At 39.7% G+C, this 27,160-nt stretch overlaps 1 protein-coding gene across 1 annotated transcript in view; it reads right to left on the bottom strand.

Annotated features, from left to right (window-relative positions):
• Positions 1-207: 207 nt before the first annotated feature.
• Positions 208-27,160, bottom strand: part of HACD3 (3-hydroxyacyl-CoA dehydratase 3) — a 33,002-nt gene continuing 6,049 nt past the window's right edge. Inside the window, exons 2-11 of the mRNA XM_055435716.2 lie at positions 26,732-26,774; positions 24,346-24,419; positions 23,231-23,395; positions 21,613-21,664; positions 18,314-18,424; positions 11,035-11,162; positions 10,637-10,749; positions 5,692-5,798; positions 4,993-5,124; positions 208-1,904 (exon numbers count right to left, since the gene is read on the bottom strand). Coding sequence (XP_055291691.1) covers positions 1,828-1,904; positions 4,993-5,124; positions 5,692-5,798; positions 10,637-10,749; positions 11,035-11,162; positions 18,314-18,424; positions 21,613-21,664; positions 23,231-23,395; positions 24,346-24,419; positions 26,732-26,774 — 1,002 coding nt within the window. The 3' untranslated portion in view covers positions 208-1,827. The remainder of the gene's footprint in view (positions 1,905-4,992; positions 5,125-5,691; positions 5,799-10,636; positions 10,750-11,034; positions 11,163-18,313; positions 18,425-21,612; positions 21,665-23,230; positions 23,396-24,345; positions 24,420-26,731; positions 26,775-27,160) is intronic.

Raw genomic sequence — 27,160 nt, 5'->3', positions numbered from 1 at the left:
ACCTTGAGTAAAAACTAGTTTATTGGTTAAAAAAAGAAAATCCAACCATCCTCTGACAACACAGGGATCTTCAGTTTCTGAAAAATGCAGGTATCTGTGAAGTGTAATAAATCAAGATAGGCCTATATAATATTTTATCTAAACAAAAGAATTTATCACTAATAATTTTGAAACCATTAGACTAAATGATCTTCAAACACAAGTTACTAGGATTTTGACTGTAAATGTTTTAATAGAAATACACAATCTTTAGCTTTTCCAGACAGCAGTAAAGTTTGTAACAATCACTAATACAAGATTCTTTACAGCATAATCTACTGTAAAGCTGATCTGCCCAATTACACATAGAAAGTCAGTTGAGAAGACACCAGAAATTAATACAAACAAATGTTGACAGAAGTTGCTGACATGCAAAATATCCTTCAGTGCAGTGGACTTGTAAAAAAATCAGTCAACCTATGCTAACCAGATGTCTTTAGGTCAAACCAAGTTTCCATCTTGGGCTCAGAGAAACAGCATAATCCAAGTCCCCCTTCCCCCAGGAACAGTGGGAATGGCAGAACAGAAAGAGCTATCATACCTTAAATTCTTATAGACAAACATTACTTATTTTACTTGGTTTACTTGGAATGTACTAGGGAAAACTAATTTTTTTGATGATAGCTATATCTTAAGATTTTTTTCAATTCCTTTGTTGGTGGATTTCCTGTAAGGAATCTTCGTTAAGGCTCAGATGGTGGTTCTTCAGCCAAAGTTCTCACTCTGTTTTCACTGGCTTACTGCAAACAGGTGAAACAATAGCAAAATAAAAACCTGGTGTTTTTGAGGCATGTTCAAAAACAGACAATCTCACCAGCTGACTCTGACAGGTACACAAGTACATGAACTCAGTCAGTGCAGGGGAAGGAAGGCTGAGTGTCTTTATGTTTGTGCACAGCCTAAGACAGTTCTATAGGTACTTTTAGTGTGGTCTACTCTGATGTTTCCAGTGTGCCACAGGCTGCATCGCCAGATTGACCTTTTTGATCCCTGTAGTGCTGTCTGGGTTTGGAACTCTTACAGTCTCACTGTTTCCTAACTAAGGTTTTCATCTTTCTTTCATGTTGAAAGCAGCTGTGATTTAGCTACGAATGAAGTAAGTGATCATGGTGTTCCAAGGTTCTGACTGGTTTCTCTCAAATCACCCTGTGGCTCTCCAGTGCCCGTGCAGGTTAAGATGTTGCTAGAGAGACCAGAAGTTTCACAGGTAATATGTGTCCTCCAGCCCTACCTGGACTCAGAAATGTTTTTATCAGTAACTGAGTCAAACTTAATTTTCAAAAAAAAAAGTCAATGCCAACCCACTTAACAAGTAGCCCCTTGGGTACAGAATATATTAGGTCTTTTTCTGAGTCACTTTTGGAGCCTCCTATACAGCTACATAGTCTTTTGTGTTTTTTTCCCCACAAGCAATAGCTGCAAAGAACACATCTCAGCTATACACACGGCCAGTAGCTGGTAGCCTCGGCACTGAAGAAATATCTAGGGCCTGTGTGAAACAGACTGACTAGAGATGGAGTGGGTGGGGGTATGGCTGAGTCTTTTGCTTGTCACTAACAGAATACACAAGAATGAACCTGTCATCGGGTATCGGGAATCCATGTCATGCAAGGACTACACTAAGGTAATACAGTAAATTCAGGAATGTTACTGGGGAAAAAAGAAGATAACTCCACTGAGAATTCAATCATTTAACTTTAAAAAAACTTTTACATCAGTACAAGAAGGTAAAACTGTAAGAACTATAGATTAGGCTCAAACTGGCAAGAAGTCATCTAAATCTCTTCTTTAGTGGATCTTTTTCTTTTTTTGTCCAAAGCGCCGCCTGCGCTGTTTATAAAGATGACGGAAATTTACGTATAACCCTGGAAAAGAAAAGAGACCAATTAGAATCTTTGTCTCTGTTTATAAGCAGAAGTTCTTGGGGTAGAACAGTCCCTAGCTGTCTGTTTTCCATATCCCACTGCCCTGTGCTTCCTGCAGTTCCTCAGGAAGCACAACCTAGAACACATATTAACAATGCACTAGAGACAGTTCAGTTTTTCCCCAGTGGGTTTTACAATTTAATTTTCTCCCATGCTTTACTATGAAAAATTTCAAATATACAGAAGATTAAATCACTGTACAGTGAACACCACCTAAATTTAAACTTTAACTGTTTATTACACTTACTTTATCACATACCCATTCCCATCTCATTTTTTACGTATTTCAATGTAAGTTGACGACATCAGTACACTTCACCCCTAAAAATTTCATTAATTAGAATTCAATATTCTTTTTTTTCCTTTCTTTTAAGGTAGGATTTACATAAACTGAAATATACAAATCTGAAACAGAAAGAGAACCTAATTTTTAATTCAAGGCTAGGCAATAATATGTATTAAGCAATAGCCTAAAAGGTATGAGACACTTTTCTAGGAAGCAAAATTCAGTGAACTAGAAAACAAAGGATTTCAGAGCCAGAAAGAAATTTCAATCCCATGTGATCACTGAGGGGTTCTGTAGCGAAGCCTCACCTCCATTTTTTCATTGTCAGTCAGTCAGTCAGTTCAGTCGCTCAGTCGTGTCCGACTCTTTGCGACCCCATGAATCACAGCACGCCAGGCCTCCCTGTCCATCACCAACTCCCGGAGTTCACTCAAACTCATCGAGTCGGTGATGCCATCCAGCCATCTCATTCTCTGTCGTCCCCTTCTCCTCCCGCCCCCAATCCTTCCCAGCATCAGAGTCTTTTCCATTGTACAAGAGGGTTAAAAACACTTATTTTATAGACTTACTGTGAGAGAATGAATGTTTGATCTATATACAAATATAATTGCTTGTTTTACTGCTCCTAAATTATGCAGATTTAGGGTATCATTCTCAAGAATAAGAACAACTACACACTCATTGTAGGCATGCTAAATATGAGCATAGAACCTTGTAAGTTAGAATATGCAACACAAGGAAAAGCCACTAGGGTTAGTGAACATTAGCATTCATCTTTTTTACTAAAATATTTTAAGGGTCTTCTATCTTTTTTACTGAAGTATTTTAAGGGTCTTTCCAATACTTATTCCTGCTCTCAGTAGGTCCACTGCATGCAGCCTAATTACAGTAGTACTAGAAGTAATGAGCTCTTTTAATGAGTGCATTTTCCAAACTGATGCTTACTCTCTTCAGGCACCAAACATTTTAACATTTTCGGTTTGAAACCTTTCTGAAATGGGTAATATCCTTTCTGAAATGGAAAAGAAGAAATGGAACAAAAGGTAACCTTTGTTATGAGGGTATTCATAATGTGTCTTATTTAACTGCGCTTCTGCCACATGCTGATTCCCTGAGGGTCTCCAAAAGGATGCAGTTCTTTCTCCCCCATTTCTAAATGGCCAAGATCAGGAATTCCCTGGTGGTCCAGTGGTTAGGACTCTGCGCTTTCACTGCCAAGGGCCCAGGTTCAGTCTCTGGTCGGGGAACTAAGATCCCACAAGATGCATGGCACAACCAAATAAAGAAGAAACCAAGATCACTGGGCTTTCCAACTTCTTGGGTTCACTTTTTGTGGTCTCCCTCTCGGTCTGGGGAAGCCAGCCTCCAACCTGGTCCCCAATAATCCCTACTTCCTGGTATCCCATATCCTGTGTAGTCCCCTCCCACACTGTACAAGGTTGATCTGTGTAACAAAGAGAACACAGCAAAAGTAACAGTAAGTCTGAGTTTAGGTTATAAAAAGGGTGGATGTGACAGAAGTGCTAATTATCACTACAATGGCAATCTTATTACAACTGATGTATCAAATCAGTGTTATATATAACCTTAAAGTTACACAATGTTTTATGTCAAATATATTTCAATAATACATAAATTTTTTAAAGGAAAAAAAAAAAAAGGCACTGGCTTTCTTCCAGATCACTTGCTTTGGAGAGAAGCCATGTTATGAGCATCCACATGGAAAAATACTATGGCAGGACACCAAAGCCTTCCTGCCCACAGCTATACAAGTGAGCTTGCAGCAGAGCCTCCAGCCCCAGTCAATTCTGCAGAAACTATATCCCCAACTGAGCTGACAGCTTGACTGAAACCTCATGAGGGTCCCTGAGCCAGGCCCACCCAGCTTGCCTGCTTCCTGACCCAGGATACATGGGAGATAATAAATGTTTGTTGTCTTAAGCTGCTAAATGTTGGGGCAATTTGTTACACAGAAAAAGATAACTAGTACACTATCTGTGTCACATCCTTCTGTTGCCAGGAGACCAAACAGCCATCTTAAGGCCACCTCATGACTTTTGTGAAATACAACAAGGAGAAGTTTACATATAAATTATATTAAAATGTGTCAGAACTTTATCCAAAGTAAACAGTCCTCCTAGTTAGGAAGGCTTTTAAATCTCTCAAATTTGCAATAATTTAGGTTTACTTCTCTATCCCTTCTTTTAGTTCTTAGGAGGTCCCTAGTTTTTATGAGTTAAGACAAGAATTTATGATTTTATATAAAAGTTGATAAGCAAGGTTTTACATGAGGAATAGGAGGCTTTCCTGTTGTCAGGCAGAAGGCTTCCTGACATCTTGCAGCTGCTCAGAGGCCTTTATTGCCTTCTTCCTTGCTGCCAGCTGTATTACCACCTCTGTAATAATTCCTCTGGATAAGAAATCTGCTACTGAAATCAGCAAAAGTAAAATGAGCTTTTTATTCAGTTTTAAAAGTGCTTCTTACATTATTTTAAACATGAAATACAGGAAAGTCTGAAAGACCAAGAGCATTTCAAGACAAGAACTCAGCCAATCAAGATATGGGAAGAAATATTTCTACGTGGCATATTCTCCAGTGGGTCTGTTCTGCAATGTAATTCATTCTTGAACTTATTTCCACTCTTTTGAAAGCAAGAATACTAACAGGGATTTCTAAAACTTTGAATCATTTAACTACCTTCTAAGAAGCAACAGAAAAAGTATTACGGAGCCAGTACTTACCTAAAAATAGTAATATAAGGTAAATCTGAAGAAAAAAGGAAAATCTAACTTTGATTTTCACTGGATATGGCAATGTGAAGCTGAATCTTCCTGTTTCATTAAATATTGGAATGGACTGAATCACTGAGACAGCTGAAAGCAGAAACAAGAACTTTTTAGAAGCAAATGAAATACAGTTACCTTTACTGATAGAACCTTCTAACTCCTCAAAGTTTCAGTTCTAGGTTTGCTGAAAATGCTTCCTCCTCCCTTTGTACAACAGGCTCATGCCTCTTCTTTTTTCCCCACTAGTTTTCCTAGGAAATAAGCCTTCAAGCTGATAGCAAAGGTAAATGAGGAACAGTCATTTGATAGCACTGAGCTTCCTATTCTATAAAATGGAGAGAAAAGTACCGACTCACTCATTAGGTGTTTGGCATAATGGAATGAAGTCATCAATATGAACTTGCTTTGGAAGATTAAAACTACCATATAAATAGGAAGCATGCAATGCATGACTACCCAGCTTCCAAACCTTAACAAAATGAACTGCTTCCTTGGAACAATCTGGACAGCAGGAGTATTGTGGAAGGAAACCACTAGAAAGAAATTCTTGAAAAGTTCAACACCCATGTATCAGACTAAAGCTGGCAGAGGGAGGAAGAGAGGTCTGGCTACTCAGTGGAGGTAAGATATAACACCTAGAGTTCTTTAAAGTACCTTCTGCCAAACATCCCATAGGATATAGGAGAATACACACAGTGTAACGAAGCCATGTGAGCACCTTCCAATCCATGTCAATGCAGGAAAGCATGTAGAAGGGGTACCTATTGGAAATAAGGCATTCACATGTTAAAAACCACTGAATGCAATTCTAGAATATCATTCAAGAGTAATTTCACAGTCAGTCACACATGGCTTCTTTTTCGCAGAATTAATGAACTCCCATCATGCTCTTCCTCCAATCGTCAAAGATATGAATTCTTGATAATGGCAAAGTAAATTTAGGTCTCAAAGGAACCCTCTATGAAAAAGTTCCGTACATGGAACAGATGCTCAGAAGCATTTTGGCTTTATTCCTGGTTCTGATCTATGTTCCAAGTAGGTAAAGACAGATACTTTGACACTTTATCTCTGCCTAAATGAACATTACCAAAATTAAAAGTATAAAAAAAGACTTCTAATCTGTAATCAGGCATACTCTACTTAAAAAGAGCTAATATAAATGTGTTTCTCCCAAAGAGTAAAAGTTACTATTAAGACCCTATAATCTCTCTCAGTTTTGTGTTAAGCAGACTAGAGGGTATACAGGATGCCATGGGATGCAGACTACAGTTAAGACATAATCTAGGGCTGCTAATGTCTTTTCTCCCTCTTAACTGTCAACTTTACCAAAATATCATCAAACCTAGAACTGAGTCAGTTTGCAAAACCAATGCTCCACTTGGCTGAAAAGGGAAGAAGTATGAATATGTATGGTCTGGTACAGAACACATCTACTTTAATCAGATCTTTTTTTAAAAAAAAAAAGGATAATTTCTGGATTTCCCTGGTGGTCCAGTGATAAAGAATTCACCTGCCAATGAAGGGGACACAGGTTCAATCCCTGGTCTGGGAAGAGTCTACATGCCTCGGGGCAACTAAAGCCTATGTGCCACATCGACTGAGCCTGTGGTTTAGAGCCCATGCACAACTAGAGAGTAGCCCCCACTCTCCACAAATAGAGAAAGCTCGCACAAAGCAATGAAGACCCAGCACAGCCAAAAGCAAAATTAATGTTTTAAAAAAGATAATTTCTTCTACTGACAATCAAAAATGGAAGAATGAGAGAAGAGGTCAATTCAAACTTCAGTAATCTTGTAGCAAAAGATTTATTCTATCATCCCTTCTCGAAGGCTGGTCGTCAGGACTTCATCCAGCTTGGGATGCTTCTTCAGTCACATGTTTCTTCAGCCCTTTGAAGAATTTTTCCATGTGAATGAGTCCTCTCTTTCCAACAAAACAGCAAGATCCTAAAGGGTAAGATAGGTCTTTGGTTTCTCTGAATCTCTCCCTGGGCTCCACAGTGTCCAGGCTGGTATTATGAGCCACTGAGTGCTTTAAAAAAAAAAACTGCCTCAGACTTCCTGGCAGTCCGACTCCGTGCTTCCATTGCAGGGGACATGGGTCTGATCCCTGGTCAGGGAACTAAGATCCCACATGACGTGAGGCCAAAACATAAAATTTTTTTCAAATAAACAGACTTGTCCGAAGGTAGTGAGTTATCTCGATTGTCCACAGTCAGTTACAGATCGAACTCCTCATTCTACTCTTCCCCCTTCTCACTACTTCACTTGACTAGTCTTTTATGGAAGCAGCCTAGATGTCCATCAGCAGATGAATGGCTAAGGAAGTTGTGGTACATGTACACAGTGGAATATTACTCAGCTATAAAAAAGGAACACATCTGAGTCAGTTCTAATGAGGTGGAGAAACCTGGAGCCTATTATACAGAGCGAAGTAAGAAAGAGAAAGACAAATATTGCATATTAATGCATATATATGGAAATCAGAAAGACAATACTGACAATCCTACATGCAGGGCAGCAAAGGACACACAGATGTAAAGAACAGACTTTCAGACTCAGGGGGAGAAGGTGAGGGTTGGGTGATTTGAGAGAATAGCATTGAGACCTGTATATTACCACATGTAACATAGATGACCAGTGCAAGTTCAATGCATGAAGCAGGGTATCCAAAGTCAGTGCCCTGGGACAACCCAGAGAGATAGGGTAGGGAGGGAAGAAGGTGCGGGGTTCAGGATGGGGAGGAAACATGTATCAGTTCAGTTCAGTTCAATCGCTCAGTCGTGTCCAACTCTTTGCGACCCCATGAATCACAGCACGCCAGGCCTCCCTGTCCATTACCAACTCCCGGAGTTCACTCAAACTCATGTCCATCGAGTCGGTGATGCCATCCAGCCATCTCATTCTCTGTCGTCCCCGTCTCCTCCTGCCCCCAGTCCCTCCCAGCATCAGAGTCTTTTCCAGTGAGTCAACTCGTCGCATGAGGTGGCCAAAGTATTGGAGTTTCAGCTTTAGCATCAGTCCTTCCAGTGAACACCCAGGACTGATCTCCTTTAGAATGGACTGGTTGGATCTCCTTGCAGTCCAAGGGACTCTCAAGAGTCTTCTCTAGCACCACAGTTTAAAAGCATCAATTCTTCGGCGATCAGCTTTCTTCACAGTCCAACTCTCCCATCCACACATGACCACGGGAAAAACCATAGCCTTGACTAGATGGATCTTTGTTGGCAAAGTAATGTCTCTGCTTTTTAATATGCTGTCTAGGTTGGTCATAACTTTCCTTCCAAGGAGCAAGCGTCTTTTAATTTCATGGCTGTAATCAGCATCTGCAGTGATTGTGGAGCCCAAAAATATAAAGTCTGACACTGTTTCCACTGTTTTTCCATCCATTTCCCATGAAGTGATGGGACCAGATGCCATGATATTTGTTTTCTGAATGTTGAGCTTCAAGCCAACCTTTTCACTCTCCTCTTTCACTTTCATCAAGAGGCTTCTTAGTTCCTCTTCACTTTCTGCCATAAGGGTGGTGTCATCTGCATATCTGAGGTTATTGATATTTCTCCCAGAAATCTTGGTTCCAGCTTGTGCTTCTTCCAGCCCAGCGTTCCTCATGATGTACTCTGCATATAAGTTAAATAAGCAGGGTGACAATATACAACCTTGACGTACTCCTTTTCCTATTTGGAACCAGTCTGTTGTTCCATGTCCAGTTCTAACTGTTGCTTCCTGACCTGCATACAGGTTTCTCAAGAGGCAGGTCAGGTGGTCTGGTATTCCCAACTCTTTCAGAATGTTCCACAGTTTATTGTGATCCACACAGTCAAAGGCTTTGGCATAGTCAATGAAGCAGAAATAGATGTTTTTCTGGAACTCTCCTGCTTTCACCATGATCCAGCGGATGTTGGCAATTTGATCTCTGGTGCCTCTGCCTTTTCTAAAACCTGCTTGAACATCTGGAAGTTCATGGTTCACATATTGCTGAAGCCTGGCTTGGAGAATTTTGAGCATGACTTTACTAGTGTGTGAGATGAGTGCAACTGTGTGGTAGTTTGAGCATTCTTTGGCATTGCCTTTCTTTGGTATTGGAATGAAGACTGACCTTTTCCAGTCCTGTGGCCACTGCTGAGTTTTCCAAATTTGCTGGCATATTGAGTGCAGCACTTTCACAGCATCATCTTTCAGGATTTGAAATAGCTCAACTGGAATTCGATCACCTCCACTAGCTTTGTTCGTAGTGATGCTCTCTAAGGCCCACTCGACTTCACATTCCAAGAGGTCTAGCTCCAGGTGAGTGATCACGCCATCGTGATTATCTTGGTCGTGAAGATCTTTTTTGTACAATTCTTCTGTGTATTCTTGCCACCTCTTCTTAATATCTTCTGCTTCGATTAGGTCCATACCATTTCTGTCCTTTATCGAGCCCATCTTTGCATGAAATGTTCCCTTGGAATCTCTAATTTTCTTGAAGAGATCTCTTGTTTTTCCAATTCTGTTGTTTTCCTCTATTTCTTTGCACTGATTGCTGAGGAAGGCTTTCTTATCTCTCCTTGCTATTCTTTGGAACTCTGCATTCAGATGCTTATATCTTTCCTTTTCTCCTTTGCTTTTCGCTTCTCTTCTTTTCACAGCTATTTGTAAGGCCTCCTCAGACAGCCATTTTGCTTTTTTGCATTTCTTTTCCATGGGGATGGTCTTGGTCCCTGTCTCCTGTACAATGTCAAGAACCTCCGTCCATAGTTCATCAGGCACTCTATCAGATCTAGTCCCTTAAATCTATTTCTCACTTCCACTGTATAATCATAAGGGTTTTGATTTAGGTCATATCTGAATGGTCTAGTGGTTTTCCCTACTTTTTTCAATTTAAGTCTGAATTTGGCAATAAGGAGTTCATGATCTGAGCCACAGTCAGCTCCTGGTCTTGTTTTTGCTATCTGTATAGAGCTTCTCCATCTTTGGCTGCAAAGAATATAATCAATCTGATTTCGGTGTTGACCATCTGGTGATATCCATGTGTAGAGTCTTCTCCTGTGTTGTTGGAAGAGGGTGTTTGCTATGACCAGTGCGTTCTCTTGGCAAAACTCTATTAGCCTTTGCCCTGCTTCATTCCGTGCTCCAAGGCCAAATTTGCCTATTACTCCAGGTGTTTCTTGACTTCCTACTTTTGCATTCCAGTTCCCTATAATGAAAAGGACATCTTTTTTGGGTGTTAGTTCTAAAAGGTCTTGTAGGTCTTCACAGAACCCTTCAACTTCGGCTTCTTCAGCATTACTGGTTGGGGCATAGGCTTGGATTACTGTAATATTGAATGGATACATGTATACCTGTGGCCAATTCATGCTGAAGCATGGCAAAGACCATCACAATGTTGTAATTATCCTCCAATTACAATAAATTAATTAAAAAATAAAATTAATTTTAAAAGTATTTTTAATTTTTTAATTAAAAAGAAAACACTGTCTCAACTTTGCAGAGCACACAGATGCAGGTAGAACTCTCCACACATGAAATTTTAATCTCAAATCAAATGAGACTCTGGATAAGACAGAGTCTTATCCATAGCAGGAGGAGCATTCGAACACCATCCTGGCATTTCTACCCACCTGAAAATTTCAGCTGTGCTCCATATATAAAACACAAAGAAAACCACAGCTTTGTTTTGCATTTCTTCCATGGTACCAAAGATGATAAACAAAATGAAGTTTCTTCCAAGAAGCTATTAAAAAGACCCAAAAGAGAAAAAAAAAGTTTTAAAATACATTTTTAAGACAACAGGTAAATGTGTTATCTGAAACACTACCCCATTAAATTCAAGGTAAATAGAAAAAGACTGAGAACAAGTTTAAGTACCAACCTAGTATTACAGAGTGTGTGTGTGTATGTGTGTTCAGATAAAACACTGCTATTTCTCTGCAAACAGGTAGAAAAGCAAAGTGTGGACACCTACTAAATAAACATCGAAACCCTGCATTCCCCACCCTTGAGCTCCACTGTTCAATACCTGGAAAAGAGAAGGTATTACTGGTGTCTTAGTGACTCCAATTGCTGCATTGATAGATTCCACGGCTGCCAGCATCTGGCAAAAATACATCATGTCAGCCACAGTGTGGAACGTGTCATAGAAGGACTCTATGGGACAAATACATATTAAGGGTAAATCAATTGGCAAATGCCAACACAGAAGTATTTTGCAATCTAGATAAGCCTTTACATGAAATGAATTTTAGGAAAAGTATAATAAACATCCTGTCAGATTCAATTTCACTACTCAACTAAGCTGGAGGGGAGCAGGCCTCCATGGGCCTAATTTGTAAGTTTTATTGGTTACCAGTCGGACATGACTGAGCAACTGAACTGAACTGCACTGAAGTTAACACATAAACCTTGTATGCCCTTCTCAATTTTAAAAGGCAAGATAAAAAGCATACCTAGATTTCACTCACTTATTATACGCTGAAAAATCTATGTATCAGGCACATTGGTAATTCTTTTCAGATCCATTATCTCATTTAATTTAAAGCTAAAACTGTATTATATATATTGAATGAAACCTAGCTTTTTAGAATATCTAAACTACACAACCAAAAATACATGCAGAGGTACAAAAGTACTGAATAAAATTAACTTTCAAAATCCTTAATTATATTTATATATTTAATCCTATTAATTCTCATTCTGAGAACATATCCTAACTAAAAAGTCTAAAATGAAAAAGAATAAAAGCCTCAGCAAGGAGATTGTTCTCTGAAATATTATGTATTTCTAAAAGCACTGAAACAGAAATGGTCTAAACCTACAAGTATGGAAAGTCTGAGTAAACTATAGTGTATCTATTTCATGGAATATTATATAACAAATTAAAATGAGTCGTTGCTTATATGAGGTCAAGAATTGTGCTATCAATTTGGAGTGGTCCATAATTTAATGTCCTTCACTTTTCATACTGACCTTCACTTGACATCCTGAATTCTTACATTCCTCTCTGCAGTGTTGCTCAAGCAGGGCACCACTGACATTTTGAGCAAGACAGTTTTCAGTCCTGCATATTGTAAAGGTTTAGGATTCTTGTCTCCCTGCCTATTATAGTAGAGTCTTTAAGAAATGGCAGAGTTAGACAAGTTACCGGTAAAGATGACACTGCAGGCTCCTCAAAAGAATACAGTTTAAATATCAAATGAATAAAACAGGCCCTGGCAAGACTGAAAACACTCTCTAATCGCAAAACTGATCCACTATACAATCCTGCTACAAAGTCAAATGTGAATCCACAAAAATAAGTTCAAAATTTGATTAGTTATTTTCTTTGAAGAAGTAATGCAAAATTACAATTTAAATTTTGCTATAATATGAAAAAATTATTCATAATTTTAAACATCCCTTGTGAAGACAAAAATCACAATTTTTTTTTTACCATTTACAGTGAAATTCTGGTATCTTTCTTCAGGAGATTCACTTCTTAATTTTTTGGACAAATTATCTTTGACAAATGAGGTTCTCCATTATTTTGAACTAGAAAATTGTGACTTAAGATTTGGCACATGCTAAAATTGAAACTGCAATACTTTGGCCACCTCATGCGACAAGTTGACTCACTGGAAAAGACTCTGATGCTGGGAAAGGTTGGGGGCGGGAGGAGAAGGGGACGACAGAGAATGAGATGGTTGGATGGCATCACTAACTCTATGGACATGAGTTTGAGTGAACTCCGGGAGTTGGTGATGGACAGGGAGGCCTGGTGTGCTGTGATTCATGGGGTCGCAGAGAGGCGGACACAACTGAGCATAAATAAATAATAAAATAAAAGTAGATCTGAACTGAAATAAAAGTAGATCTTGTTGCTTTGCCTCTGATTTTATGGGAAATTCATCCTTGTTTCAATTCAGGAATAAAAATCTGATTTCTAAAATGACTGTTATAAAGAATATCAATAACACTAACATGCTTATAATACTGTTTTAAAAACAAGATGCAAAACTGTATACACAGCATGATTATAGTTTTTAACTGCAGGAGGAAAAATAAAGAGTAAAGGAAACGTATGGAAATATTAACAGTGATGGACAACGGCTTATTCACCTCCCCTTCCAGGCCCCCCATACCTGCTCCCCAGTTTTCTCCCATTTTCCAAACGTTCTTAAATTGCTCCGTTTACTTTTTTTAAATTTTTATTATTTGTGGTTGTGCTGGGCCTTCATCGCTGCCCATGAGCTTTCTCTAGCTGCAGTGAGCGGGGCCACTCCTCCTTGTCGAGCGCAGGCTTCTCATTGCAGTGGCTTCTCCTGTTTGGAGGGTGGGCTCTAGGTGCACAGGCTCAGCAGCTGTGGCACATGGGCTTAGTTGCCCTGTGGCATGTGGGATCTTCCCAGACGAGGGATTGAACCCATGTCCCCTGCATTAGCAGGCAGATTCTTAACCACTGGACCACTAGGGAAGCTCCAGCCCATTTACTTTTATAGTCTGAAAAAAATTGTTTGAAAGTACTAACAAGGTACTCATGTTAATTGACAAGGATTTAAATAGTGGTAGTATAAAACAGTACATTCTTTCTGGGCAGTATACATCAGAATCCTTAAAAACAATCTGCCCTTTAGTCTCATAATTCTTCTTCAAGAACTTTTCCTAAAAAAGGTACATAGGTTTATTAGAAAGATATCCAACAAAGTGCCAAGAATCCATCACACTGATAGATGGAATTACGGCAGAGTTTAAGTATTTAAGTAATTAACACATTTTTATAATTAGAAAAAAACTTTATTTAATTAAAAAAAGTATTACTAGAGAGACAGACATGAGTTTCTACAAGTTTGCTATTTCCTTAACATGAGTTCAGCTTATACATGTTTATGTGAATAAAACAAGTACATGTGTATAATTTGCCATTCACCAACACCTTTTATTCAAAAAGAGATAACTGCAAAGGACAAACTATGACCCTTGGTACCAGGCCCAGGTCCTTACTATACTTCTGAGGACTGATGAGGGAAGAATTACAACAGCAGCTCCATTCCAATATGTGGTTAGGAAGGGGCTCAGAGCCAAAATAGAAATTACAGATCCAGGCAGCTAACTTTAAACACATGACCCAGATAATTTAGCAGCTTTTGGAGTGGATCACCTAATGGCTAGCAGGCTTGCACAGGCACATTCAGAACCAATGCAACTATGATAGATTAAATAAATTATTTATGAATTGGAAAGTCTCTACTCATTCTATGAAACTTATATTAAATCCATACTAAGAGCTACAGATTTGAGAACAACTGTCCGAGACTTCCTTTGCTTCTTTAAATAACCATCAGTGGACTTCTGGTTACACATGACTATAAGATGCTAGGCATTTGGGAAGTTTTTCACTAGCCTACTACTCTGCTTTGCAGAATTCCAAGGAAAGACTGGAAAACCAATGTGCACTTCATTCTAAAGATTCTGGAGCTAACTACAATTCACCTTTACAAACCTCAGATGGGAAAATTTAGGACCGAAGAATAAAATAGTCTATAGGACTTTTTCTCTTTTTAAATAGTTTCTTATTTTCCATTATGCTCATATTTTCCCTCATATTTACTTTACAAAATAAAGAAAAATTTTAAATGATCCATTCAAGCCATTGGAAAATGGTGCCTTTTCTTCCAATCATTCCACAATTATTGGTTGTTTTTTTTCTCCTTTTTATATTGATGTGAACAAACTCGAAGAACAAGTTTGCATGTTACTTTTTTAGCCTATCATAAGTATTTTTCCATACTTTACAACCTCTTTAAATACTTTACATGTGCTTCACAACATTCCACCGAGTGAACAATCTAAAGCAGCCCTTCATTCATGGACATTTACACAGTGTCTAATTTGTCACTAAATAATGCCGTAATGTATTTTTTATAATTACTTTCTGGACATGAATAATTAAGGTTCTTGATGTTGCTACTGTTGCTGTTCAGTCATTCAGTCATGTCCGACTCTTTCTGACTGCATGGACTACAGCACACTAGGCTTCCCTGTCCTTCATCTCCCAGAGCTTGCTCAAACTCATGTCCATTGAGTCGATGATGCCATCCAACCATTTCATCCTCTGTCATCCCCTTCTCCTCCTGCCTTTAATCTTTCCCAGTATCAGGGTCTTTTCTAGTAAGTCAGCTATTCCCATCAGGTGGCCAGAGTATTGGAATGTCAGCTTCAGCATCAGTCCTTCCAATGAATATTCAGGATTGATTTCCTTAGGATTAACTGATTTGATCTCCTTGCAGTCTAAGGGACTCTCAACACCGCAGTTCAAAAGCATCAATTCTTTGGTGCTCAGACTTCTTTATGGTCCAATTCTCACACTGGAAAAAACATAGCTTTGATTATATGGACCTTTGCCACCAAAGTAATGTCTCTGCTTTTTAATATGCTGTCTAGGTTGGTCATAGCTTTTCTTCCAAGGAGTAAGCGTCTTTTAATTTCATGGCTGCAGTCATCATCTGCAGTGATTTCAGAGCCCAAGAAAGAAAAGTCTGTCACTGTTTCCATTGTTTCTCCATCTATTAGACAGGAAGTGATGGAACTGGATGCCATATATTAATTTTTTGAATGCTGAGTTTTAAGCCAGCGTTTTCACTCTCCTCTTTCCCTTTCATTAAGAGGCTCTTAGTTCCTCTTTGTTTTCTGCCATAAGGGTAGTGTCATCTGTGTATCTGAGGTTATTGATATTTCTCCCAGTAATCTTGATTTCAGCTTGTGCTTCATCCAGCTCAGCATTTCACTTGATGTACTCTGCATATAAGTTGAACAAGCAGGGTGACAATATACAGCCTTGACATACTCCTTTCCCAATTTGAAACCAGTCTGTTGTTCCATGTCTGGTTCTAACTGTTGCTTCTTGACCTGCATACAGATTTCTCAGGAGGCAGGTAAGGTGGTCTGGTATTCCCATCTCTTTAAGAATTTTCCACAGTGTGTTGTGATCCACACAGTCAAAGGTTTTGGCAAAGTCAATGAAACAGAAGTAGATGCTTTTCCAGAACTCTCTTGCTTTTTCTATGAGCCAACAGATGTTGGCAATTTGATCTCTGGTTCCTCTGCTTTTTCTAAATCCAGCTTGAACATCTGGAAGTTCTCAGTTCACGTACTGTTGAACCCTAGTTTGGAGAATTTTGAGCATTACTTTGCTAGAGTGTGAGATGAGAATAATTGTGCGGTAGTTTGAACATTCTTTGGCATTGCCTTTTTTTGGTATTGGAATGAAAATCTGACCTTTTCCAGTCCTGTGACCACTGTTAAGTTTTCCAAATTTGGTGGCATATTGAGTGCAGCATTTTAACAGTATCATCTTTTATAGATCTGAAATAGCTCAGCTGGAATTCCATCACCTCCACTAGCTTTGTTTGCAGTGATGCTTCTTAAGGCCCATTTGACTGCGCACTCCAGGATGTCTGGATCTAGACAAGTGATTACACCATCGTGGTTATCTGGGTCACTGAGGTTCTTGAGTACCTTGCAAAATGATTTTCCCAAAGAGTTGTACTTATGCACCCTCCCCAGTAGCCACTGCTGTGTTTATTTTAGCACATGTTGTTTAAAAACTAGGCATCCTTTAGAACTTTGCAAAACTGATACATAAAAAATAATATCTTTCATTTCCTTCACCATTACTGAATTAAACATTTTGTTGTATGTTGAATTAGTTTTATTTCCTCTTATGAACTGCCTGTACATGATCTTTATCTATTGAGTAGAGTTTTCACATTTTAAAATCAATTTTAAAAGTTGTTTATATGTTAAAAAAAAAAAAAGTTGCCAATATTTGTTACAATTTTCCACCAACCCTCCATCCCCATTTTGCTCAACTCAATATGCTTTTAATCTTTAATGTTGTTTTGGACAGATATTTTCAGACATATAGAAATTAGGCATTTTATGTGGTCAAATACATTGACCTTTTTCTTTATGATTTCTTCTATTATTTTTAAAGTTAGAAAATCCTAACCATCCACATGTGATTTTCATAAACATTTACTTATATCTTCTACTATGACTTTTTGCTATATGACTCCTAAGTCTTTTGAGGGGATTTTTTTTTTCCTTTATATACAGTGTGAGAAGAGTTAAACAGTTTATCTGCCTCGCAAACCAAGCCAATTTGCCTTGGGAACATTATTAGATTTCCCATCTAACAGAAAAAAATGACTGGATAATATTTTCCTTTACATTGATTCAAAATTCCTTTTTATCATATACATAATCTGGATATACATTATATATTACATAATGTAATATTGTAAAAATAATAATAATATATAATGTAAGAGCTATTTTTGAGCTACTTAATCTGCTCTATTAATTAGTCTGCTACTGCTGCTAAGTCACTTCAGTCGTGTCCGACTGTGTGTGACCCCATAGATGGAAGCCCACCAGGCTCCCCCGTCCCTGGGATTCTCCAGGCAAGAACACTGGAGTGGGTTGCCATTTCCTTCTCCAATGTGTGAAAGTGAAAAGTGAAAGTGAAGTCGCTCAGTCATGTCCAACCCTTAGCGACCCCATGGACTACAGCCTACCAGGCTCCTCCATCCATGGGATTTTCTAGGCAATAGTACTGGAGTGGCTTGCCATTGCCTTCTCCGATTAATTAGTCTATCCTTATACTAATACTATACTATTTTAATAATATTTTTTCATAGCAGATAGAGAAAATCCTCTCCCATTACGTTTCTTCCCTTAAATTTTACTATTTATGGTTCACAATAAAATTTCAGAATACTTTAGATCACATTCTCAAAAATGTTCTATTGTCATTTACTTTGGCCAGAAATCTGGTAAACATATAAATTAATTTAGCAAGAACTAATACCTTTTGATAGTCTTTTCATTCAGTTTCACAACAGTCCATTTAGTCTATTTAGACTCCAAAGGAGTGAGATCCCTTTAGGACTTTGTGTAACTTTGACACTAGGAGTATCACATCAATTTAGTTAGTTATAAATGAATTATCAGGGGATGTTAGTCCAAGATGTACCCCTGGCTAGCTGTGTAGATGTGGACCATTTCTTTGACAATCTCCAGATCTGTTTCCTCGCCTATCTAATGAACAGAACATACAGGCAGCCTGTTTCACAAGGTCATGGGAAGTGAAAGATGTGAACACACAATGAAAGGTCTGAAGTGCTACATAAATATGGTGGGGGTGGAAGGGGTTGGTGGAGCAGGCCAGTATTGTTAATACCAAAGGCAGAAAGTGTTACTTCTGGTGAACAGTGGGCCAAACGACTCAAAAAAGCAAGCAAGCTTAGAAACTGTGTACTTGCCTTTTCCCAAGATAAAGAATCTCACAGTCATGTTGACAAATATCCAGGAGAATCCCAAGAACTGCACTAGATTATACATGAACAGGTATCCTTTCTTCAAGCTTGTAAGAGCTGAAAAGCAAAGAAAGGCAGAAAGATGTTAAAAGTAGTAGTCACAGCAGGAGACAGGTATGTGGGGTTTACCGGCATGACTGCATCCCTCTTTCCTACATGGAGCCCTAAGCTCCTCAACAAATACCTGGGCCAGGTCTGCACCAACCAGGCTCTTGATCCCATAGAAAACAGATAAGGAAAATTATAAGGAATGTTGCAGTCCAAGGCAATCTTCAGTGGTCTTTTCCCTCACAGTCTTGAAGGGTAAGTATACAGACTTAACAAATCCAAGAAGGAAACGGAAAAATTACATCTGGCAAAGGATAACTGACTAGCTAAGGAGGCATTATAAGGAAAGGAAATAAAGCTATATTCAGTCCTTGCTCCTGTCACCTTGATATAACCTACAGTTTCTTCTTTTCTAGAATTTTTTTAGGGCATGTAGGTCAAACTACCTCAAAGAAATACAAACTGAATAAAAAAAATCTAATATTTGATCATGTATCCATCCAACCGAACATTAAGTGAACACCTGCAACATGCAAGATACTGTGAGTGGCATCACTGAGCTCCAAAGATGGTTAAGACATGATGCTCCCCTCAGAGAGTTTACAATCTAAAATCCACATTACAAGATTGAGAGCGACAGGTAATACCCTGTGAGAATTTCAAGGACAGAAAATGACTTTAGAATAGAGAAGCATGTATCAGGCCAAGTCTGCATGGATGAGATGGTTATCTAATCAGGGCTTTGGAAGATGGAAGAATGAGGATATAACCAAAGGCCGAAAACTGCAAACCAAGAAGAAGGAAGGAGAATAAAGGTCATTAACTTAGAAGCCTAAGTGTTTTCAAAGACATAGCCAGTAATGGAATTAAGGGAGGAGTAAGGAGCTTAGAAACTGAACTGAACTGAACTGAAGGAGCTTAGACAGAGTCACGGTTGAGTCAAAGGAGTAGGGCAAAGGAAAGGATAATTCTTAAGAAGAGCTTTGGAGTTCAGGTTTTGCTGCTACACATTTATTCCTACCTACATATTTTTATAGCCACATATCAATGTTTCTATAGAGATATCCAGCATAGACACTTGGTTGATGCTCAAATAATCACACTTAGTATGTCCAATCAAAAACAGCCTTATCTCAAGGGGTCAGAAAAGTCATACTTGTAGAAATATTTAACAAATTAAAATTTTTTTCTTCAAAACTACAAAAATGTATTCAGTTCAGTTCAGTTCAGTCGCTCAGTCGTGTCCGACTCTCCGCGACCCCATGAATCACAGCACGCCAGGCCTCCCTGTCCATCACCAACTCCCGGAGTACACTCAAACTCATGTCCACAGAGTCGGTGATGCCATCCAGCCATCTCATTCTCCGTCGTCCCCTTCTCCTCCCGCCCCCAACCTTTCCCAGCATCAGAGTCTTTTCCAGTGAGTCAACTCGTCTCATGAGGTGGCCAAAGTATTGGAGTTTCAGCTTTAGCATCAGTCCCTCCAATGAACATCCAGGATTGATCTCCTTTAGAATGGACTGGTTGGATCTCCTTGCAGTATAAGGGACTCTCAAGAGTCTTCTCCAACACCACAGTTCAAAAGATTACATTTCCCCATTTAAAGAACTTTATCGGGAGACTTTATGAATTTAGATAAAACTGCTAAAGCTTTTTCTAAGATCATAAAATAATCCATACATAAGAATTTGTACATATTTCAGAAGTTTATCCCTCTAAAACATCAAAGGTGGCCTTTTTATGTCGTTATTCTTCATCTCCACTAATCCTCTCCCCTCTTCTGCATTTTTAAAGCAGAAAATTCCTCTAAATTAGTGGTTATTAAAAAAATTTTTAAAGCAACAAATTGTCTTTTCCAGAAATGTTATGGACTTACATAAATAATTTCATAAGAAGTGTTATTCAGGACACTAATACATAAAACACAAAAGCCAAGCTGCTCTAATTGAAGTGGACCTGCCTGCTTGGCCTACCTCTCGAAAGCATCTCTGGGAATCCCTGGGGTACCATGGAACATAGCTTGAAAACAACTGCTCTAAAATTTCCCCTTCAGTCGTGTCCGACTCTTTGCAACCCCATGGACTATATAGTCCATGGAATTCTCTAAGCCAGAATACTGGAGTGGGTAGCCTTTTCCTTCTCCAGGGGATCTTCCCAATCCAAGGGTCAAACCCAGGTCTCCCGCATTTCCAGCCGATTCTTTACCAGCTGAGCCACAAGGGAAGCCCAAGATACTGGAGTGGGTAGCCTATCCCTTCTGCAGAGGATCTTTCCAACCGAGGAATCAAACCAGGGTCTCCTGCATTGCAGGCAGATTCTTTACCAACTGAGCTATCATGGAAGCTCTTTCCCTACTTATGGCATGCCAAGTAAGTGCCACTAAAACTTGAAAAGTTTTTGATTTTGGACACATGAGGAACACTTATTCATTCTGCTTTTCAGCATTAGTTTTGTATAGACCTGCATGGTCCTCCAACTAGAATGGATAAGCTCTTCAAGCACAGGTGCTCTGATGGATTCACTGGCTCCAAAGCTCAAAGGCCTAGGACAATACTTTCCATAAAGCATGAATTTAAGATAGCTGCTGAATTTAATCTATGATACCCAGAAGATAACACACTTTAGAGACAGACACACTTGGATACACATAGGAATAGAACTGAATTTTTAAAAGGTTAATGAACAGCAGGACTATACAGAATACTTTCCATCTTTAATGCTGACAACCACAGCCCTTATGATCTCAGTTAGGAAAACACCACCACACTGGAAGAACTGTAGTCATGGACCTATGCAGTAATTTCCAGGTCTCTGCAGGACTTGCTGCCACTGAGAATCCCAGGGATGGGGGAGCCTGGTGGGCTGCCGTCTATGGGGTCGCACAGAGTCGGACACAACTGAAGCGATTTAGCAGCAGCAGCAGCACCCTTCTAGGCTAGTCCAGGAGGCTAAGGTTCTTCCATTCTGCTACACCAACCTTGGTGTACTCAGATGATGTCAGGCCCCCCAACGGCAGGAAAACATTAAAAGTAAATAACACTTTTGATGTGGGTTTGCACAGCTTACGCGTTGGGCATTAAGAATTTCTCATAAACTCATCCACCCAATACGACCGCTCCTGCCGTTTCACACTCATCCATACTCCCATCTCTGTCACAAGTTAACTGGTAACTACCACAGCAGTAGGGGCAACTTACTTTCAGGGGAGCCTTGGCTTTCGAGTCTGAGTTTATTTAAGCGTTCTTCTTCCTAGAATTTGGATAGAAGTTTTCCAAGAACACAAGTTAGACTACTGTATGGTACAGGGAACTATATTCAATATCCTGTCATAAACCATAAGGGAAAAGAATATGAAAACGAATGTGTATATATGTGTATAAATGAGTCACTCTGCTGTACAGCAATAATGTATTTAACCCTATTTTAATTATACTTCAATAAAAAAAATGAAAAAAAAAAAAACACAAGTTAAAATTCCCAGATGCTTGCAGAAGCCTACATGAGAGATAAATGATCTGACTCCTTCAAAGCCACCTCCTCCTCCAATTGTGTTCTCACTTCCTTGGGGAAAATGTCTGAACTCATAGTACTAAAGAGCCTGACTCCTTACTGGGTAGCACTGGCACTATTGAATGACCATCCAGTGCTCACACAATTAACCAGTCAGCTGGCTTCCAAACTACAAAGTGGGAGGCATTAAGATCTTAGAGCTGGAAAAGACATCTAGAGAATTTGTCATGGTTGTAGAAACAAAACAGAAATTTAAGACAGGAAACAGATTGCTGTTTCATTTTTTAAGACTTTGATGATTTTCTAGAAGCTAAAATCAAATCTCCAACATCAGTGTGAACTTACATTAGGATAATATAGATGTAGATGGACATATATGGAAATACTTGTAAATACATGTATATACATGGGGTAGTATACACACGTGTATTTCCTTGTGTTGTCAGCTGAGAGAACCTAAAAGCAATACCTCAGTAGCAATGAGCACACCTAGCACCCAGATCCCCCAGATCCTGGTTTCCACTGTCATTCTGCAATAAAAAGAACAGGCCTGGGAATACACATGATAAACCTGGAGCAGCTTGCAGTGCCAGAAAGTAAGGATGCACTTAAAAAAAAAAAGGCCCATGATGACGGAGCTGTGTCAAAGGGACACAAAAGCCAATTGCAAGAGCTTCCAGTGGCAAAAGATAGAACAATCTGAGCAACAAGATATATAACAAAGTACTGGATTACAGCCCAAACTATAAAACAAATCTATACTGATATAAATAAATGACAATAAATAAAGGAGAAAAGAAAAATCTCCCATGCAGAAGAATTCCAAATAAAGTATACAGATACTCCACCCTAAGAATGGGAAGCATAACTGCTGGCTCCTTAAGTGTGGACTGTGCATAGTTACTTCCTTCCAAAGAAAACAGTAAAGAAAGGAGAGGAGTAACATTAGAGAAACCTACCAAAATTGAACCACATCCAGGTGATCAAGATTAACATCAACAGCCGTAGGTCATGGTGAGAGTATACAAGCTTGATATGACATGGTAAGAATAGCACTTTACCTCTGTGGGCTTCCTACCCAACACCCATCACCCTAAGTTAATCATGAGAAAAACACCAAACGAAACCAGACTGAGGAACAGTCTACAAAATACATGACAGATACTTATATAAAACCACGTCTCCAGGTCATTCAGTGAATTTATATTTTTGTCCTCATTCTATCAGATCCTGATAGATATCTAAGGTGGCCCAAATAACTTGGGTTCCTCGTGACTTCTTTCTAGATCCCAGATCCTTACTGACCTTGGCTCTGAGCTCCATTTCAGCATCAGACTCGTCCAGCCAACGATCAAAGTCAGGGGCCAAAAACAGTGGGCGCTTCTCCTGCTTGGTGAGTCTCTCCCACCATTGACTCACCTTCTTCTGTACCGTGATGTTTACCTGCCTCTGGGTCAGTTTGTAAACCAGCTAGGAGAGAAAGCAAGAATGTGAGAATGCGTGTTCCCATCCCCCACTCCTTCCCTTGAAACTGCACAAACCACTGTGGCTGTACAGAGAAGCTGCATGGTACTCACTGCCGTTCCTTCTCGGTTCCTAAAAGTCCTGAGGCAAAGAGAACATCTAGACCAAGGGCTGGTATGAGGAAGAACTGCTAAGAACAGCAGTGTCTTGCTCTGGTTCCCTCCCCACCACCCTGCCCCATTGAGGACACAGGAGGAAAGCCGGACAAGAAAGGCAGATAGTCTTGGTTATCTCGGCAGAAATTAGCATGAACACCCTACTGGATCTACATCATGCCAGGCACTACATCCAACCACCTTCTGAAGCGCACCACTGCCTTCCAAATCTTCTTGCCATGAAGATGACTCAATTCAAATGATCAGTGGTTTCCATTTTGATGCATCATTTAGAAAGACCTGCATCAAAGCCAGAACTGTACTATATCAGATACAGCTTTTTTACAAGCAGTCTTTCGAGCCTTCTCAACTAAACTCAAATTCCTAGGGGCTGATCCAGCTCATTATTTCTCTGTATGGCCTCTCTCTTTGCCTCCAAAGCAAGTCCCAGACTGCTGACTATTAAGAAAGCCTTAAACCACTGCTATTAAGAAACTCACAGCTGGAAAGAACCTTAGAGATCCACTTAACCCAGTCCTTCATATAACATATGAGAAAACTGAAATGCAAAGAAGTGAGGAGACTTCTTCACACCATTAACAATGACAGAGCCCAGATTCAACTCAGGTTCTCCAATTTTCCTCTTACTCTGTGGCTAACACCTGGGCTCTGTTCCAAACAAAAGTATATTCTGCTTAGGTTTATCTTCTTCCTCCCCATAAGGCTTGCCCCCCCATTTCACAAAACTGTAAGTATTTATTTCTTAAAATAGAAAGGGAAGTAAGGAAGAAAAGAACATACCTCTGGCTTTACAAGGTCTAAGAACTCCAGGTGAAATTCATAAACATTGTCTCCTTTGGCACCATGCCCCTGAGCTATAAAGAAATGTGAGTTGCTGTGAACTTGAGCAGAGCAATGCCATTCAAATTTTAGCTTGGTGCAGTTCTTTCAGAAGTATGCAAATAGTAACAGGTCCTGCCAAGTGAGTGGGGGCTTGTGAGCAGAGGTACTCAACAGCTAGATGAAAGCTAAATCCTGGACAAAAGCTTATCTCCTTATGACTTTCTGGTGATCAGTTCCAGAATATTTACTTAATCTTCTAATGAGGCCTCAATGATGGCTAGTATAACTAACAGACAAGAAAAAAGAACACAGAAAGCAAAGCCAAAGGTAACACTCTATATAAATTTAACGTTCACACTTACTTTGGCTCTGAATCCACAGCAGAGAAAAGTCAAGTAGGTGTATTCTCTTGACTGCAGTTAAGGAAAGCTGCGGGGTACATGGACCCTCTCATGTACCGTCTCAAAGAAAATTCTAAATTTAACACCTTCCAACCAGAGACGGGAGACTTTCCAGGTGACACCAGTGTTAAAGAACCTGCTGGTCAGTGCAGGAAACATAAAACATGGGTTCTATCCCTGGGTCGGGAAGATCCCCTGGAGAAGGGCATGGCAACCCACTCCAGTATTCCTGCCTGGAGACTCCCATGGACAGAGGAGCCTGGGGGGTCACAGTCCATGGGGTCACAAAGAGTCAGACACGAGTGAAGCAACTTGCACACACAGCCAGGGACAGACAATGGAGCAGCTGACTGCTCCTTTAGCACATTCCAAATGGAATAAAAAAGAGAAGTAACATTTTCTCAGCTCATCCCGAGAGGACAAATGGAACTAGGAGGAAAGTCCTCAGGTTGACCATCATGCCATTCCTGTGCCCTGACATGGCATTTTTCCCCAAAGGAAGCAGTTGCGACGCCTAAAAGCCAGTGACTCCGGGATGTCCCTGCCCTCTAACTCTTGGGATTATCTTGCCTCATCTGATCGTGTGTGGAAGGACTTGCCTATTATGTGCTACAGGTAGCTATTCTCTAAGACCATCAATTCCTTAAGGCAGGACAGTCTAGAAAGCTCCACATGGCAACATACACGTTTATCATTTTAATTTCCTTTCAAATGCTGCTGCTGCTGCTGCTAAGTCACTTCAGTCGTGTCCAACTCTTAGTGGGTTGCCATTTCCTTCTCCAATGTGTGAAAGTGAAAAGTGAAAGTGAAGTCGCTCAGTCGTGTCCGACCCTTAGCGACCCCATGGACTGCAGCCTACCAGGCTCCTTCATCCATGGGATTTTCCAGGCAAGAGTACTGGAGTGGCTTGCCATTGCCTTCTCCGTTCAAATGCTGAGCTCCCTCCAAAATCTGAGCCATTACCACCATGGCTCTCACTTGGAAAAGTAGATTCAAAAGCCAAGCTGTGCTTTCACATAAGTATATTAACGTAGATAGAGTCTCATACAAGGCAGAAACTCTTCAATCTCCCATAATCCCAATCACTTACTAATGACATTCCAAGGAACCAGAATAGAAAGACAGCAGGGAGAATCCCACTCCACTGGGTATCAATGAATCCTGACCTACCCTCTCAGGCTCAGCAGAAAATCTGCTGATGAACTAAGGAGGAGACAGAGGTGAATTCACAGAATTAAAGACTCTCAGAGCTGGAAAGGCTTCAGATATCATCTAAAGTACAGTGTTTATTAAACTGGTTTGTAAGTATAACATAAGGGAGCCACAAAGTCTTGCTAGGAAAATTTCTGTTTTGGGGGTTTATTCTAATATCTTTTAAAAGAAGCATATTCAGAGTCATCTACATGGCTACCTTATAATCAAGTAATATTTACTATATGAGTTCAGTGGCTTTTTGCCACTGCATTCACAAGTGTAGTGGAGTCAAATATCACTTACAGTGACCATATTTAACTCTTAACATGTTTCTCAATCTAGGGTCTATGGCCCTAGAGGATCCTGTAGATATATGTTCAGGCGTCCTTGGATTTTCAAGTTTAAGAAACACAGATTATAACCCAATATCCTAATTTTATAGGCCCACAGAAATCAGTAAGTTGTCCAAAGTAGTAACAGAATTTTAAGCTAAAAGATAAATCTCCTAATTTCTAACCTAGGATACCATTTTGCTATATCTACTGCCTTTCCCAGGGGAAAGTGGGATGCTAAACAAATTACTGAGCTCTCTGATCATATACCTCAAAACAATATAATTTACCCCACGAGTATCAGAAATGTGAACATCAACAGAGAGTGAGTAAAATAAACAGATAAAAACAAAAAGCAATCATCACAATGTCTCTTTAACTGTGTAGAGGCCTGAGAACCTTTGCCCAGATACTGACCTTTGAAATGTAGCACATTTTCAGTGATGCTGATGGCAGGATTCTGTGGAAAGAGACCAAGAAAGCAAGAAGGACATTTTAATGAAGAGAAAAATCAAATTAAAACCCGTGACTTACTTCCCTCCCTACATCCTTCCACCTTGGGGACTCGACCTTCCTGCCCTGTGCTTCCTCCAGAGAATATATTCGGTCATTTACTCCTATCTCTGTGGAGGGTTTCTCTGTATCTATCTGTACACATGGGAGATTGCAGGCTCCCACAAGAAGGACCCTAAACCCTAATCATATACTGAATCAGTCCATTCTACTCATGGTCAGAGGTAGACGGTGCCATGTGAGGTGCCATGGGGGAATACACAGATCTCTAAGACTCAGTCCCTGAGCTGTGGAGGCAGGGAATCTAGTAGAACAGATGAGTCATATCCTGTG

This window comes from Moschus berezovskii, chromosome 9 (assembly GCF_049115385.1).
Source record: "Moschus berezovskii isolate FMDL1 chromosome 9, NW_MosBer_1.0, whole genome shotgun sequence".
In the NCBI taxonomy this organism is placed as follows: domain Eukaryota; kingdom Metazoa; phylum Chordata; class Mammalia; order Artiodactyla; family Moschidae; genus Moschus; species Moschus berezovskii.
This window is presented reverse-complemented; position numbering and strand designations above follow the sequence as displayed.